We start from the raw sequence: 13526 nt of genomic DNA, 5'->3' as shown, positions 1-13526 counted from the left end.
CTGTGCGATGCTTAACACAGACCAACAGATGTCCTATGTATAGCAAGAGTGCTCTAATCTCTCCCATCTCTTTCCATGTCACATTCAGTTTGTTGGGTAGTCACTTTCACATGGCATGGTCATGCACATCAGTGATCTACTACTGAGTAATCCTATGAGACAGCCTTCAGTTGGTTAGGGGGCAATATGATAAACACACTGGATATATGATATGCATATATCAACATCACCAACCGAAGGTGATCTGTCTCCCAGGACGAGGAGCTGCCAGCTCATCTTGATAATGACTGTTAAGAAATATCTATAATTCATTGACATCTAGGATCAATCTCCCAAGTTGCTATGGGACTTGGATAAACAGCAGGCTGTTTTTCCGTGTAACATGTCCAACCTTTGTAAAGGATCTGATCTTGTTACACTTGAACCTACCTCGCTGGACAGATGCCTGTGCTTTTGACTGTGCACCTGGCATTATGAAAGTCATCAAGGGAAGAGTATTAAACACCGCACGTGGTTTGTCACTACATCAACATAATATCCTTATAAACAGGTAATTATTAGATCATGACTGTCATTACACCTTTACCAAACTGACAACTAATAAGCCTCTTAAATTCTTAAAACGACATATTTGTACATGCCATTAATGCTAATAATATTCAGTGGCCAGGAGAGCCTCGGGAAGCATGCTGGTTCACTGCTTGGTTCTGCCTCAGAAGAAAGCTGCCAGATGACAGAATGTCTGCTTCGCAATCTGATGCCACTCTTGACTGTGGAAAATCTCTCATCTCTTAAATGGACCCTTAATTCAATAACAACTACCTTTATCGCCATCTCCTTAGTCTCCAAGACAATGCAGGCATAATTTCAGGAAGTGGAATCAAATTTGAAATGCAACAAGATCTCAATTCGTTAATGGTTCTTGATCACCGAAGGGAATTCATTTCTTATGACAAGGCTTTATGAATATATTTTAGCGTGCGAGACGTGCATTTTCCAGTTATAATTTTCAAAGAATGCTTTTACTTGAACATGAATGTGTGCATGTTATTCACACATTAATGACGAGAGAAAAATACTTGACTAATTAGAGCTAATTTAGGTCACCATTATTGTAAAAATCTATAGTTCCAATTAGATGAGGGCTCCTTAATTAACACAGGCCCTCAGTGCCAGTCCTCTCACCTATAGGGGGCTGACTTGGGTAAGACTAGTGCTCTACTGAATGTAAAATTGAAATAAACAATTGCTGAATGTTCCCCCAAAATAAATAACTCAACTGGGAACATTCAGAAGACCCCATGTAGCCAAACTGCAAAGTTTAAAATATTTTATTTGCTTTAAAATATACATCAGTTACAAATTCAGAAAATAAAATTAGTACTGGTTTAACAGTCTTTACTAGATTTTTTCTTTTAGAATGTTTTTTGTTTTTATAACAGTAAAGAAATAAAATCACATGGTACAGCTACATGACCATGGAAACTTACCCGCTTACATCAAAATCAATGGAAATCTACAAAGCCATGAAATAAGTGATACTGCATCAGGGGTGAAATGAATATGCAACCAAAGAAAACAACAGTGTTCACACATCTCAGTATGAGAGAATAATCAAACTGTCACTCCATGCAAGACTGGTAAACAGACTGTGAGCCCTGTGACAAATTAAGGGTAAAGTGAGTCAATAGTCACTGCTCCTGGGAACTTGACTTGGGGCCCTCAAAACTAAAAACATCCCATAGTAGTGTTCCATAGAATCAAGTGTCCAATTTAAATACCAACTTCCCCCATCCATTCATAATAAAAAATAACATGATTTCATTGACAGGAAACTGCACCATGGACACACATTAAAGTGCTGAAAGAAACATGTTGCTGAGAGCATTCATTTCAAACACAACAAAACAACATGGTGTTTAAGACCGGATTATTTAAAGCAATGGATGCCATGATGAGAGACAGAGTCACTTTAATATATATTTCCTTGTAGGGCAGAACCTAGCTTTGTTATTTGAAGAGAAATCCTTGAACGGTTGTTCTTGTATGTCAGAGCTCATGAATGGGCCTTTAAAAGTATATCTGACATACTATTATAGCTGTTGGCATCAGAATTACATTACAAGTGCATATCTGGTATATGAGGATGCTTTTTCTAAATGTGTCAACACAGTTATTCAATCAATTCTACAGTTGTTAGATGCAGAATATCCTTAACATAAATCCAATCCTCAGAGTACATGTATCATGTGTGCTTTCGTCATTATCAGAATACACAGTATTGTGAAAACAGCACTTATGCCCCCGACTAAAGGGTCACAGAGATTTGATCATAAACAGTGTGTTTGTGTTTATTCCTACACATCAGAAAGAACTGACATAAAAAATAAAAAACAAGACCAAATTCCTCTCTGCTGGTGTGAAGCATCCTAGCAAGGTGACCTTGGATCAAAGAAGGGACATGTCAGGCTGTGATGTGTTCAATTATTTTCATGAAAGAGGAGTCATTAAAGTTGCAGGAGACCAGATGTACGGGCCTATATTTAAACGCAGAGTACATTAGTGGGACCTGAGTTTTCCCCCCGTTGTCTTTACCCCACCCCTCCCATTTTCTTTTTGTATTTGCACGAAACCTTGTCTACAGCACATCTGATGAGCCCATAAAATATTAAAAATGTACATTACCACATTCCGGACCATGACAGACTATTCTCTCTCCTCACTCTTTCTGAAGTATTAGAAACCTATTTCTGAGGGTAATAAAACATGAATTATTTAGTCAAGGCATGTTACCACTGCTCCTATTATGGGAGATTTCGACGGAACATTTATACATGACGAACTAAACTTTAGTTCGTCATGTATTGTATGTATTGTTTAGTTACTAAACAATACAAACATTCTGAAAGCGGAAAAAAGAGAGAGAAGTTAAGAGTAGCAAGAGGGTGGCAGAGGTTAATTTGGAAGATTTGTGAGGCTAAAGGCCTTGGTTTCACCAACCTGTCCCTTCATCACATTGGAGGAAAAAAATTATGAATTATTCAAATAGGAGAAGTGCAACAGAAAGCTTACCACTGGTTGCCTACAGTGTGTGGAAATAGGGACTTTCATACCAGCGTCTTTCTGGGGACTGAATCGTACTCTGGAGGGAATGTAGCCCCCTTAAACATGGCCCCAGTAACAGGAGGGTGGCTACGTTACTTAATGTTGCCAATTTCCTGATATGTCAAGTACCTCACTCTTAGAAGTGTCATTTATAATTGGTGGCTGAAACTCTCTATATGAAGACAGGTAAAAGAGACTAAGTGGTATTATTCTACCATAGATGGTGTCCATGTTCCTGCACGTAAATACACTTGAAACGATGATATCACACCATAGTTGAAGAACACTGTCTGCATGAGAGCTGGAGTGACACAGCTAGCTGCTAGCAGAGCTCTATGCTGAAGACCACAGCAGGGCACCTGCTCTCAGAAGCCAATGAGACATCAATAGCACAGCAGGACTGTATCTGAATAACACCACACAACCAACCCGAAGTTAGGAAGGCCACACGACGACCATGTCTGCAAACTGAAATGTGCAGCAGAGAGTAGATCTGTTAGAGATCTGTAAAGCATGACTCTTAGTGGTAATGCTACGTAGTGAATCAGTGAAGAACTGAATGGATAACTGACACTCCAGACAGAATGAACAATGTTAGGTAGATTACAATGGAACAATGACAAACGACTGCTAGGTCCACTGAATATGCGGGACAAAAAGGAAACTTTACAAAACAACACAAGCAAATAAAATCAGTCTGTAAGACGAACACAATCTCTTGATGAACGGATACATACACCCTATCTGTTAAGTACAGCAATGTGAAAGAAATGGAATCAAAAGTTAAATAAAATGTTGCATAAATCATGATTACATTCCAGATTACATTCAAACAGAGTTTGCAAGTCTGTGAACAGATGTGGCTTCAAAGTATGACAGATGTGGGAACATGTCATTCAAACTGTTGTACAGTTGGTTGAACAGAGACAAAGAGTCACATAATTGTGACTCTTTCATAATGCTTGGATTACGATGAGTTCAATTTGACGGTGTAATAGTCTACACCTATCAAAATACTATTTTAGAGTATAGCTTGCTATATGGTGATGGGGGGGTTGCCACCACACTCATATCATACATACTTTCAGATACTCAGATGTTTTAGACATGACATTTACAGTTAGCATGCTAGCTCGCAATGACATATTACATAGAGGAGTTGTGTTAAATGTGTTGGAAGGCATCTTCCAGGAGTTTTCTGGGGCTCAGCCGAGTGAATACTTCAAAAACATGTCCAAATCATCTATTATTACACTATTTTTTATGCAAGCAGTGTGTCTTCCAAAAATACTGTCATCAGGTTAGGATTTTGCATTCAGTCGCCAGGTGAACAAAGTGTTGTTTTTTTCGCCAAATGGAAATACATAAACCCAAATTCATAATAACACTCCAGTAGTGAAATTATCCATAATTCGGAGGCCAACATGACTTTCCTGGCCCATTTCAACAGATACGGAAATTAGATTGCACACATTATTATACTCGGAATACTGGGCTTTACTTGAACTGAATTGCTATCCTTCTTTCCGTAATCATTTTAAAGACAGTCCAAAATAAATTACTAGATTTGTGTTTACCATGACAAAGAATTATCTTCTCAACAAAAACATTTTAAAACAGTAAACTTGAAAACATATAATTAAGGAAAGAAAACAATAATCCAACATCATTACAATGGTTATTTTATACAATTTAGACAAAACTAGACAGGATATCAGTGGTGAAATTCTGTGGATTGATTGACCGCAACCTTCTCAGTGTGTTTATGACAATCACAGGAGAGAGCCTGAAGGCTGCTGGACTAACTGGTAACCTTCAGAGGAAGGTTAAACTATACTGTATGTTTAGGAGATCACAAAAGGGGGCTAGTGCTCCTCTCTCATACAGAGAGGAATAGGCACTGGGGGGAGGGGGGGGGAGTATGTGTGTGTGTGTGTGTGTGTGTGTGTGTGAAGGGAGGTGGGGATTTGAGTGCTTGCCACTCTCAGATTTGATTTTAGATGCCTGCATTCCATATTACTTGTCGGAGGTGATGGGGTGGGGGGGTGGCAAAGAATAAACATAAAAAGCGACGAAGGAAACACCATCTATTCCGTTTTTTTCCAGTTCGGCACACTAACCGCCGTCTCCAAGGACTGAGCTTCAACAATGCAGCTCTATCAGTCATTTCCATAGAAGAGATACTGGCTGGGTGTTTAAACACACGCACAAAGAAAACAATAAGGTATGGCTATATCCTGGAGTCACCACCTCCGTTGTGAAACCATCTGCAGCGGGGTAGAGCGGGAGTGTAAAGAAACTACCTTTCCTTCAGTGACTTAATAGCTCCGGAGGGCCTTTGAAATTCTGATCTGTTACTACAGACTGTTTCATTTCACAGCTCACACGGCTAAGAGAGGTAAACAACTCTTTGAACAGTGTCAAACTTGGAGCCAGGACTTACACACAGACAGACCAGGTAATAGAGCAAGTTCCTGGACAGTGTCAATACAGATACTATAGAAGTCCGGAGGTTCTTTTTCCTGACCCAGCCAGTCAGATACAGCAGCACAAAGAGGCTCCAGGACTGCATATAGTTAGGCTGGTCCAATCATCTTAAGACATCCATAGTGAAAGGTGGAGCGGAGGTCATCACCACACTGGAGATGACAGGAGGGAGTTCCCTTGCTGTGTGTCAGTCAAGCAGGTTGCCATGCTCCTGGGCTCTGGTCAAGCTGTCCTTGCGGTGGAGGTGGTGCACCCCCATCCTCTTGGGGCTCTTCTGGGGTCTTCCGGAGGCGGGGGCGTTGGCGGCGAGAGGCAGGGTGTCGGAGTAGTCCTCCAGGCTGGCTGCGACCCGAGGGGCAAGCACAGGAAAGTCCTGCGGCACGACGTCCCTCTCCTCGGCTGAGCTTCCCGCCGAGCGCGTTTCCCCCGCAAACTCTTTCCTCTTGCTCTCTGCCGGGCTGGCCCCGCCCATGGTGATGGCCGTGTCGCCGCTGGCGTCGTCCTCGTGGTCCAGGGGGTCCAGGGCGTCCAGGGTCATCAGCAGCTGCTCGCTCTCCTCCTGGGAGAAGTCGGCTCCATACTGCCCTCTCCTGGTGCGCAGCTCGGCCATGCTGCTGGTGTCCGTGTCCAGGCTGGACTCCCGGCTGGCCGTCCAGCTCCGCGTCGACGAGCCCTCCTCGCCGTCCGAGTAGGCCCCCCGCATCACCCCCCGGTCGGACCCTCCGCCGGTGGACGCGGCGGTCCGGCTCCTCGGGAGGTCCTTCACCGTCTCGCTGCTGAAGGACGTGCGGTTGACCAGCGTGCCCTCGGAGGCGGGCGCCATCTTTTCCACGAACATCCGCTGCCAGTTGGCCATCAGGTCCTCCTCGGAGCTCCCCGAGCTGGCGAAGGCGCTGGGAGGCTGCGGGGGGCTGCTGAAGGGGCTGGACTGACTGGAGAGGGGCTCGGCCACGTCCGGCTGCGATGGGGCGGGCCCGCGTTCTCCCCGCCGCCCTCCGCCGCCCCCGGAGGAGGAGGAGGCGCCGGAGCGCCAGCCGCTGTCGGACACGGCGGGGCTGTTGGGCCCGGTGCGCAGGCGCTCCACGGCCTCCTCGTCGTTCTGCACCAGGCTGAGGGAGATGGCCTGCCGCGTGGCGTACGTGCAGTTGGGCAGCGGGCTGTTTTTGGGGATCTTCACCTTGTCGTCGGACGAGAACTCGATGACCTTGCGCCCCGGGTACAGCGGGTGGGGCGGAGGAGGGGCGGGGTACGGGTTGAGCTTTTCAAAGGAGGGCGCCGCGCCCTCCTCTCCCGATTGGCCATCCAGGCTGCTCTGGCTGCGGCACACGCCGTTCTGCTGGAGGAGGCTCTGGCTGCCGGCACTGCCGCTCTGGGAGGGGCCTCGGCTGTGGGCGGGGCCGCCGTTCTCCCGCCCCCCTCCTCCTCCCCCGCCCTCGGCCTGAGGGCCCGTCATGTCCACGTGCACAAACACGTCCTCCGCCACCGGTCGGCCGGCGCTGCTGCTGGACTGGGCCGAGTTCAGCACCAGGGGCTCGGGTTTCTCCAGGACGCGAGCGATGACCGAGGTGGGCACCACGTCGGCTGGGGTCAGGCTCAGGGAGTCGGGGTCCTGGCCCTGGGCTCCCTGGGGGCCCGGGCTCCTCTCAGGCAGGTTGCTCTTCATGTGCTTGTTCACCATGTCCTGCAGCTCGTAGGGCAGCTGGAGACAGACACACACAAAGACAGACAAAGCATGACAGGTTTCACAGGCCAAGACACTCGAGTCACTGATGAACTTGAACAGCACGTTACTTAGTAAGGAGTAATCAGCATCAGCATCTCCGTATTCTCACCGTGAGGAGCGATGACTTTAAAAAGCGTCTTTCAAGAGCGTCTCGCCTGGTGATGACAAATCTTCTTCGACTCGCTAGGCTTTTTAACGGCGCGTACATTCAATTAAAGAGCTCTCTCTGGGAGTGTTGAGATGATCATGTCAGACTCAATAAGAACAAACTTCCCCTTGATAAGCAAGCAGAAAAGACTTCCATCATCTCTCTTTATCCCCTCTATGCTGGGGCACTGTGCTCCACTTCAGTGGACAACAAACTTGCTCTTTAAGGTAGCGGGTGTTCTCCCACCTTTTCAGGTTATTCTAACACCTTTTTCTAATCATCACAGGGTCTGGTCTCCCTAGTCCTAAATTTAGGGCTTCTGTCAGTCTGACTTTTTTGCTCGAATCACACTACACGCCTGATTCAACTGATGTTGAGCCTGCACATTTGTTAATGATGTCCATGTAACGGGAGAGATCAGTGTGTCCCTGGAACCAGGACCAATACGTTCCCGTCATGGACAGACCTTCTTCTCTAATAGCCGTGTCACTAACAGATAGAGGCTGCCAGGTCAGACACCCCACTGATAGGAGATGAGAATGGACGAGGAGAGAAGGGTCCCCATCTACCAGGGCCAGTCAGAGAGAACACTATCTCCACCTCAATCAGCTGTGTGATGGGGACACTTGTCACCTTGCTACCTTTCAGTCTGGGGGCACCGAATGTCTCCTTATCCAGCTCGCAGGAAACACACAATGTTGAGAGAGAAGAAGAAAAAAAAGGCTCACCTCCAATGAGATGACAACTGAAGTATGGCGAGAAAGAAAGAGAAAGGAAGAGAGAGGAAAGGAAAAATGGCAGGCGTCTAAAAGAGGCCCTCCCATGTCGCCGCGACATCCCCATTGGTTGAGGTCGGGCGGAGGCCAAGCTGATGGGAGAATGTATTGATTTGTGGAAAATGGACAAGAAGCAATCCCACATCCCTTGCTGCCCGATGAACTAACGATCTCCCGAACAATTGGCCGCTGACGCTACAGCCCTGCTCGGTGCAGCGCTGCACGATCGATGCCAGGGCGGCACCCATGGGCTGGGCTGCCAGGGTGACTCCCGCACTGCCCTCCTGGTCAGTAGTCAGGCGCGGCGCGGCATACGAGCGACAACGGCCCTCCGATTGCCCGTCACGGCACAACGCAGAGCGCCAAACTCGTCACATGCTGCCGACAAGCACTCAGCTCTTCTGCATCCACGACTTAGTACCCACACGACAGGGGGGGTTAGTACCCACACGGCAGGGGAGGGTTAGTACCTATACGGTGGGGACACACACACACACACCGACAGCACTGCTCCACACGGCTCTCCCTTGAACATCTCCAGACTGAGCCAGTGTCTCTCATTCTTCCCTGATCTGAAGCTTTGTCCTCCTCTGTTCAACGCTGACTCAATTGTTGGACCCGCAGACAATCACAGGAATGCAAATCTACCCCGATCCATTCACAGCCATGGTCATGGTCATTTCCATGCTTTTGTGGAAACTGCAGCCTCTGTGCAATTTCACCCAATTAGCATAAATGTAACAATGAAGGGACAGATAGGCTCAACTGGATATATACTGTACTTGGTATAATGTCCTGGAGACAAAAGCACTGAGCTTTGTCATAGAACAATCCCATGTGCAGCAGTGTGAATTGGTGCTGGCGGTGCCAATACACTTCAGTGATTAGAGCGTCCTATGGACTGGCTCCAGGGATGGAAGACTCCTGCTATGCTGGATAATTGCCTTGTGTTTCCTGAGGCAATCTCCAGACTCCATCAAATCTCCCACAGATGGCTCCCGCCTCACAAGATCACCGTGGAGATGATTTGTATACACCAGCGCGTCTCCGGCCTCCTTCCCGGCACAGACTCATCTGGACACAGGATGTCGTCTACCTGCCTGTCCTGCCATGCTGTGTACTTCTATATGCTGTGTACTTCTATGTGCGCTCTCCTGCGTGTGTTTTCCTGCGTGTGTGTTCCTGCGTGTGTGTTCCTGCGTGTGTGCCTGATGCACAGCCTCAACCTCCCTTATCCATACTTCTGCCAGCCATTTATTCCCAGGGGTTCTCGTAACCATGGTTATACTTGTATCTCTTTGGTCTGAGCTTCGGTCTGAGTCGGAGGCATGTTTCGTTTCCTCTCCCTCTCTCTGCTCTCTCCCTCTCTGCTCTCTCCCTGCTCTTTCTCTGCTCTCTCTCTGCTCTCTTTTTCTTATTTCTCTCTTCCACAGACGTTTTCAAGAGGGGAAAAGGAAGGTCCATGTCGCCCAGTGTTTTGATTTTCATAATTGTTTTCCTAATGTTTGGCATTGAACATGCAAACCCGACTTTGTGTCTGAAATTGGGGCTCTGCTACAAATTGGGCTTCTTGTTTCTGAGCACACAACAGACATTGTTGTATCCACCAAACTCCAGACACCGGTCGCCATCATTTTAGGTCTGCCCAAATTTGTCAAATCTATCGATGTCAATACAGTACGTGCGAAAATCATTGACATGTGAAAAAGCACTACACTGAGTGACCCAGGTTTAAATTCCCTACAGCAACAAAATGTCCCTTGAACCCATCGGCTAATGGCACACCTAAGCCTTAACCACTTCCCTGAGAGCTCAATGAGCAGGTGAACCATGGAACAACAGGGCGAGTGAGGACAAGCTGGTGGTAGATGATCCATTACAGCAGAGAAGGCAGGAATGCTGTGTTTCACTAAAGGCACACACAGTCCAGAATGATGGCAGGAGGACTGGGAGATTATTCAGCTCGGATGAATTATACACCACCACCACCCCTAAAAATAGCCTAACTTCCTGTCACTCAGGGCCTTGGCAGCGACAAACTCGAGCGTTGCTGCCTGTAATAGTCCCCAAGGGACCTGGGCACAGGGGGGTAAGACAGCCTTGTCATCTCACACACAAACAAACAGAAGGAAACAGGGGGAGTAGAGCAAGCACAGTAGCCATTTGGATGAATGGACTGTCAAGACTGTCATGGAAATTTTGGAATACAGTTATAATGTGTGTGTTTCATATATGAGGAATGTGTTTTAACGGAAGTCTAAAGTTGATTAAGAGTCAACTACATTTGGTAGAGATGCCATTTGCAGTTTTATAACTAGGAGACGGGAAGTCTGGGTGACCTGAGAGAGTTCTTGTCACCTGGGGAGGAAGAGACAGTTGGTCTGGAGACAAATGTGGATTCAACTGTATTGTTATTGTGATCTGCTGCTCTGACCCTTCCTGTAGACTTGTTTGAAGTGGCCCACACAAAGGACAGTTGACCATTTGACTGGTGAACCCCTGTGGTTTTACTATCTACTGGTTTGGGGAGAGAGGCCACAATAAAGAACCGTGGGAACTTGATATGAAGTCACTGTCACTGAGCAGTGCTGACCAATCACAGAGTTCAGAATAACCATTTGATCTAAAGTTTATATAAGGCAGGGTTTTGGGGTTGTTCTGGATCACTCTGGCGAACGACCTGTGGCTAGCACCTCCTTCGTTAGACTGATCACAAAGTACTTTGTTCAATCTTGATTTGTACAAGCAAAATACATTTATTGTAACCGCCATCTCTTGACTATTCAAATTTACACAGTGCCACTAGAATTTTTCCATATCAAGACCCAGTTGTGTTCCAACAAGTTACCCAAAACATGTTTCTCAGTCCCCATGGGTCTCCTACTGTAAAGGATGGATAGACTAAGAGAAAATATGGCCACGGTATCATTGAGACTTGTGTAAAAGATGATTTGGTCAGATGATCAAGCCTTAGACACCTTAAGAACAATGCATGGCCTCCACCAATAACAACATAAACCTTGGTAAACACTCACATTAGTATCTGTTTATTCATCACTCAATAAGAGAATTTGGTCAAATAAAAAAGAACAAAGATTGAATGAAACTGCATTTATGAACTGTGTTGTTATTACAGGCCTTTTCTAATCTAAAGGGCCCTACAGCATAAGTATGTACATTGTATCCAGACATTACAACCACTAGTTAAGTACTCGAAAAATCTGTGTTTACACATCTGTTTCTTGCCAGCACAATGCTTCCTCAAACATGATGACATTGTTAAGAGTCAAACATATGGCACATGGCTCAATGTTTGAATTGAGCTTAAAGGGGGTGGATTAGGAACCTTAATTGATGGAGACAGCATTCATACAAGCACTTTGTATTCAATCATTTTACTGGCTTCAAGCTCTTTCGAACTGAGGTAATTGGTTGATTACCGGGGCGTCACTGGTTTAAGGCCAGACGGGCATAAAGACTGGCAAGTTATCAATACCAGGCCCAGAATAGTCCTTCTGAGAGTCCCATAGAACATAGTACCAAATCTTCCACAGAGTGCATGCACTCATGCACAGACGTAGAGCCTTCCCACCCTTTAAAAGCCTTCCATTCAACCTGGTCTTTTCATCCTCTCTTTCTATTCTCTTTTTTTCTCTTTTGGCCTAGCTCTCTCGCCGACTCCAGTCGGAAAAGCAAAGCGGAGCGCTCCATGGCCTTTCAAAAAGTCACCCGGACGACCGCCCCCCTCTCTCTCTCTCTCTCTCTCTCTGTCTCTCTCTCTTTCTCTCCCCATCGTCCAGGAGTGTCACTGTGGATTGCAAAATACATTCAAGCTCCAAAAGGTGCCGCCTTCACAAGAGAGCCTGATTTCTTTTTATGGGAGCTTCGATATCCATCCCCCCTCTTCCGCAACATGCAGGAGCAGAGTTATACTTACGTCCGCAAACTTGTGGTTCCTGAAATGGGATTTATTGCACTTTAGCAGCTGTACAGCCAAGTTGCAATCTTGACGGTAGCGTTCCTATGAGAGAGAGAGAGAGAGAGAGAGAGAGAGAGAGAGAAGTGGAAGGAAGGTGGGGGGGAAAGAAGGAGAGGTGGGGAAACAGGTGTTAAATAGAAGTGCAATCAGCCAAAAAAAACGAACATTTGGAGAACAAAGCAGGTACTCCAACATATTACTGTACTCACATTTAATAACCATGATTATTACGTGCAAATCCACACAATGAGTGCACTTGAAATGAGTAATCTGTCATTTTCCTATAACATTGTCGTAACGCCTCATAATTCTTATAAGTGTTACCTTGGATTCAAACCTGGCACAGGCCACACACATACTTACACACAGCTGTTCAAATGGTTGATAAATAACCAAAAATGTGATCACTAGTGGGTAAGCAGTAGAACTTGTATATTGGGATTGTATTTAATTTTATTGTTTATTATTTTATTTTTATTTTTGTATTTATTGTCAATGTTATGTTTGATATACGTTAATGCCTTTTTTTTAGGTTGTATAGCCTTTTTCCCTCTGGCAGAGGGACTGCCAATGGAAATTAGCCTTTTGGCTATAATTGGGTGCATTACATTTTAATGTTTATGAATGTACACTGTCCCTCTTGATCAAATAAACAAATTGAATTGAAATAGTCTACGTAAATGACCTGACTCAGGGGTCTTAATTTAGACACCCTGAAATTACACCCACATTGAGCTCCTCCAGTTTGTCTATGGTGTTCTTGGCATCCAGGAGCTTATTGGTGAGCTCAACTATTTCCTGGTCCATGGTCTTCTTGTCCCTCTCCACTTTCCGTAGCTGAAGAGGAGGGCGGGAAACACAGCATTAGAGATCATGTCGAGTTCAACCACGCCTGGCTGTTGAACCGGGTGACACTGAATGAAACGAGGCTAAAACATTTATACAACCAGTCGGCTGAATCTGGAGCAGGGGCTACGTTCAGAGTAGGTTGACCCCCAGCCAGTGTGATAGTACATTGGCTGGCGGAGGCTAAAGCTCTCCCATGTTTAAGTAAGTGCAGTGGGAGTCACTTCCTCATTGATTGGAGCTCAAGCCCATCTCTTCCCTCGTCCTCTCTCCCAGCTGACACAGCACAGGGGCTGGGAGGCCTGCTGAAGCTACGGCTGGCTATCGGCTGTCCGCTGCGCTCAGCAGTGTGGTTAGACAGAAAGTAAAACAGTACAAGCGCAGGAAATGTCCTACATGAACCGATCGATAGCGCATTATGAAGTGAAAAAGTGGATGCTGGATCTCAGTCTGCTAAATCTC

The 13526-nt window shown here is 46.1% G+C and overlaps 1 protein-coding gene across 2 annotated transcripts in view; it reads right to left on the bottom strand.

Moving 5' to 3' along the window:
• Positions 1–4897: 4897 nt before the first annotated feature.
• tjap1 (tight junction associated protein 1 (peripheral)) overlaps positions 4898–13526 on the bottom strand; it is a 25022-nt gene continuing 16393 nt past the window's right edge. For both annotated transcript variants that reach the window (XM_062463807.1, XM_062463808.1), the window contains 3 exons: positions 12948–13055; positions 12177–12260; positions 4898–7291 (listed from right to left, as the gene is read on the bottom strand). In XM_062463807.1, coding sequence (XP_062319791.1) covers positions 5780–7291; positions 12177–12260; positions 12948–13055 — 1704 coding nt within the window. In that variant the 3' untranslated portion in view covers positions 4898–5779. The remainder of the gene's footprint in view (positions 7292–12176; positions 12261–12947; positions 13056–13526) is intronic.

The sequence above is a fragment of the Osmerus eperlanus genome, chromosome 6 (assembly GCF_963692335.1).
Source record: "Osmerus eperlanus chromosome 6, fOsmEpe2.1, whole genome shotgun sequence".
Lineage (NCBI taxonomy): Eukaryota > Metazoa > Chordata > Actinopteri > Osmeriformes > Osmeridae > Osmerus > Osmerus eperlanus.
The sequence above is the reverse complement of the archived record's forward strand: the minus strand, read 5'-3'. Positions and strand labels throughout refer to the sequence as shown.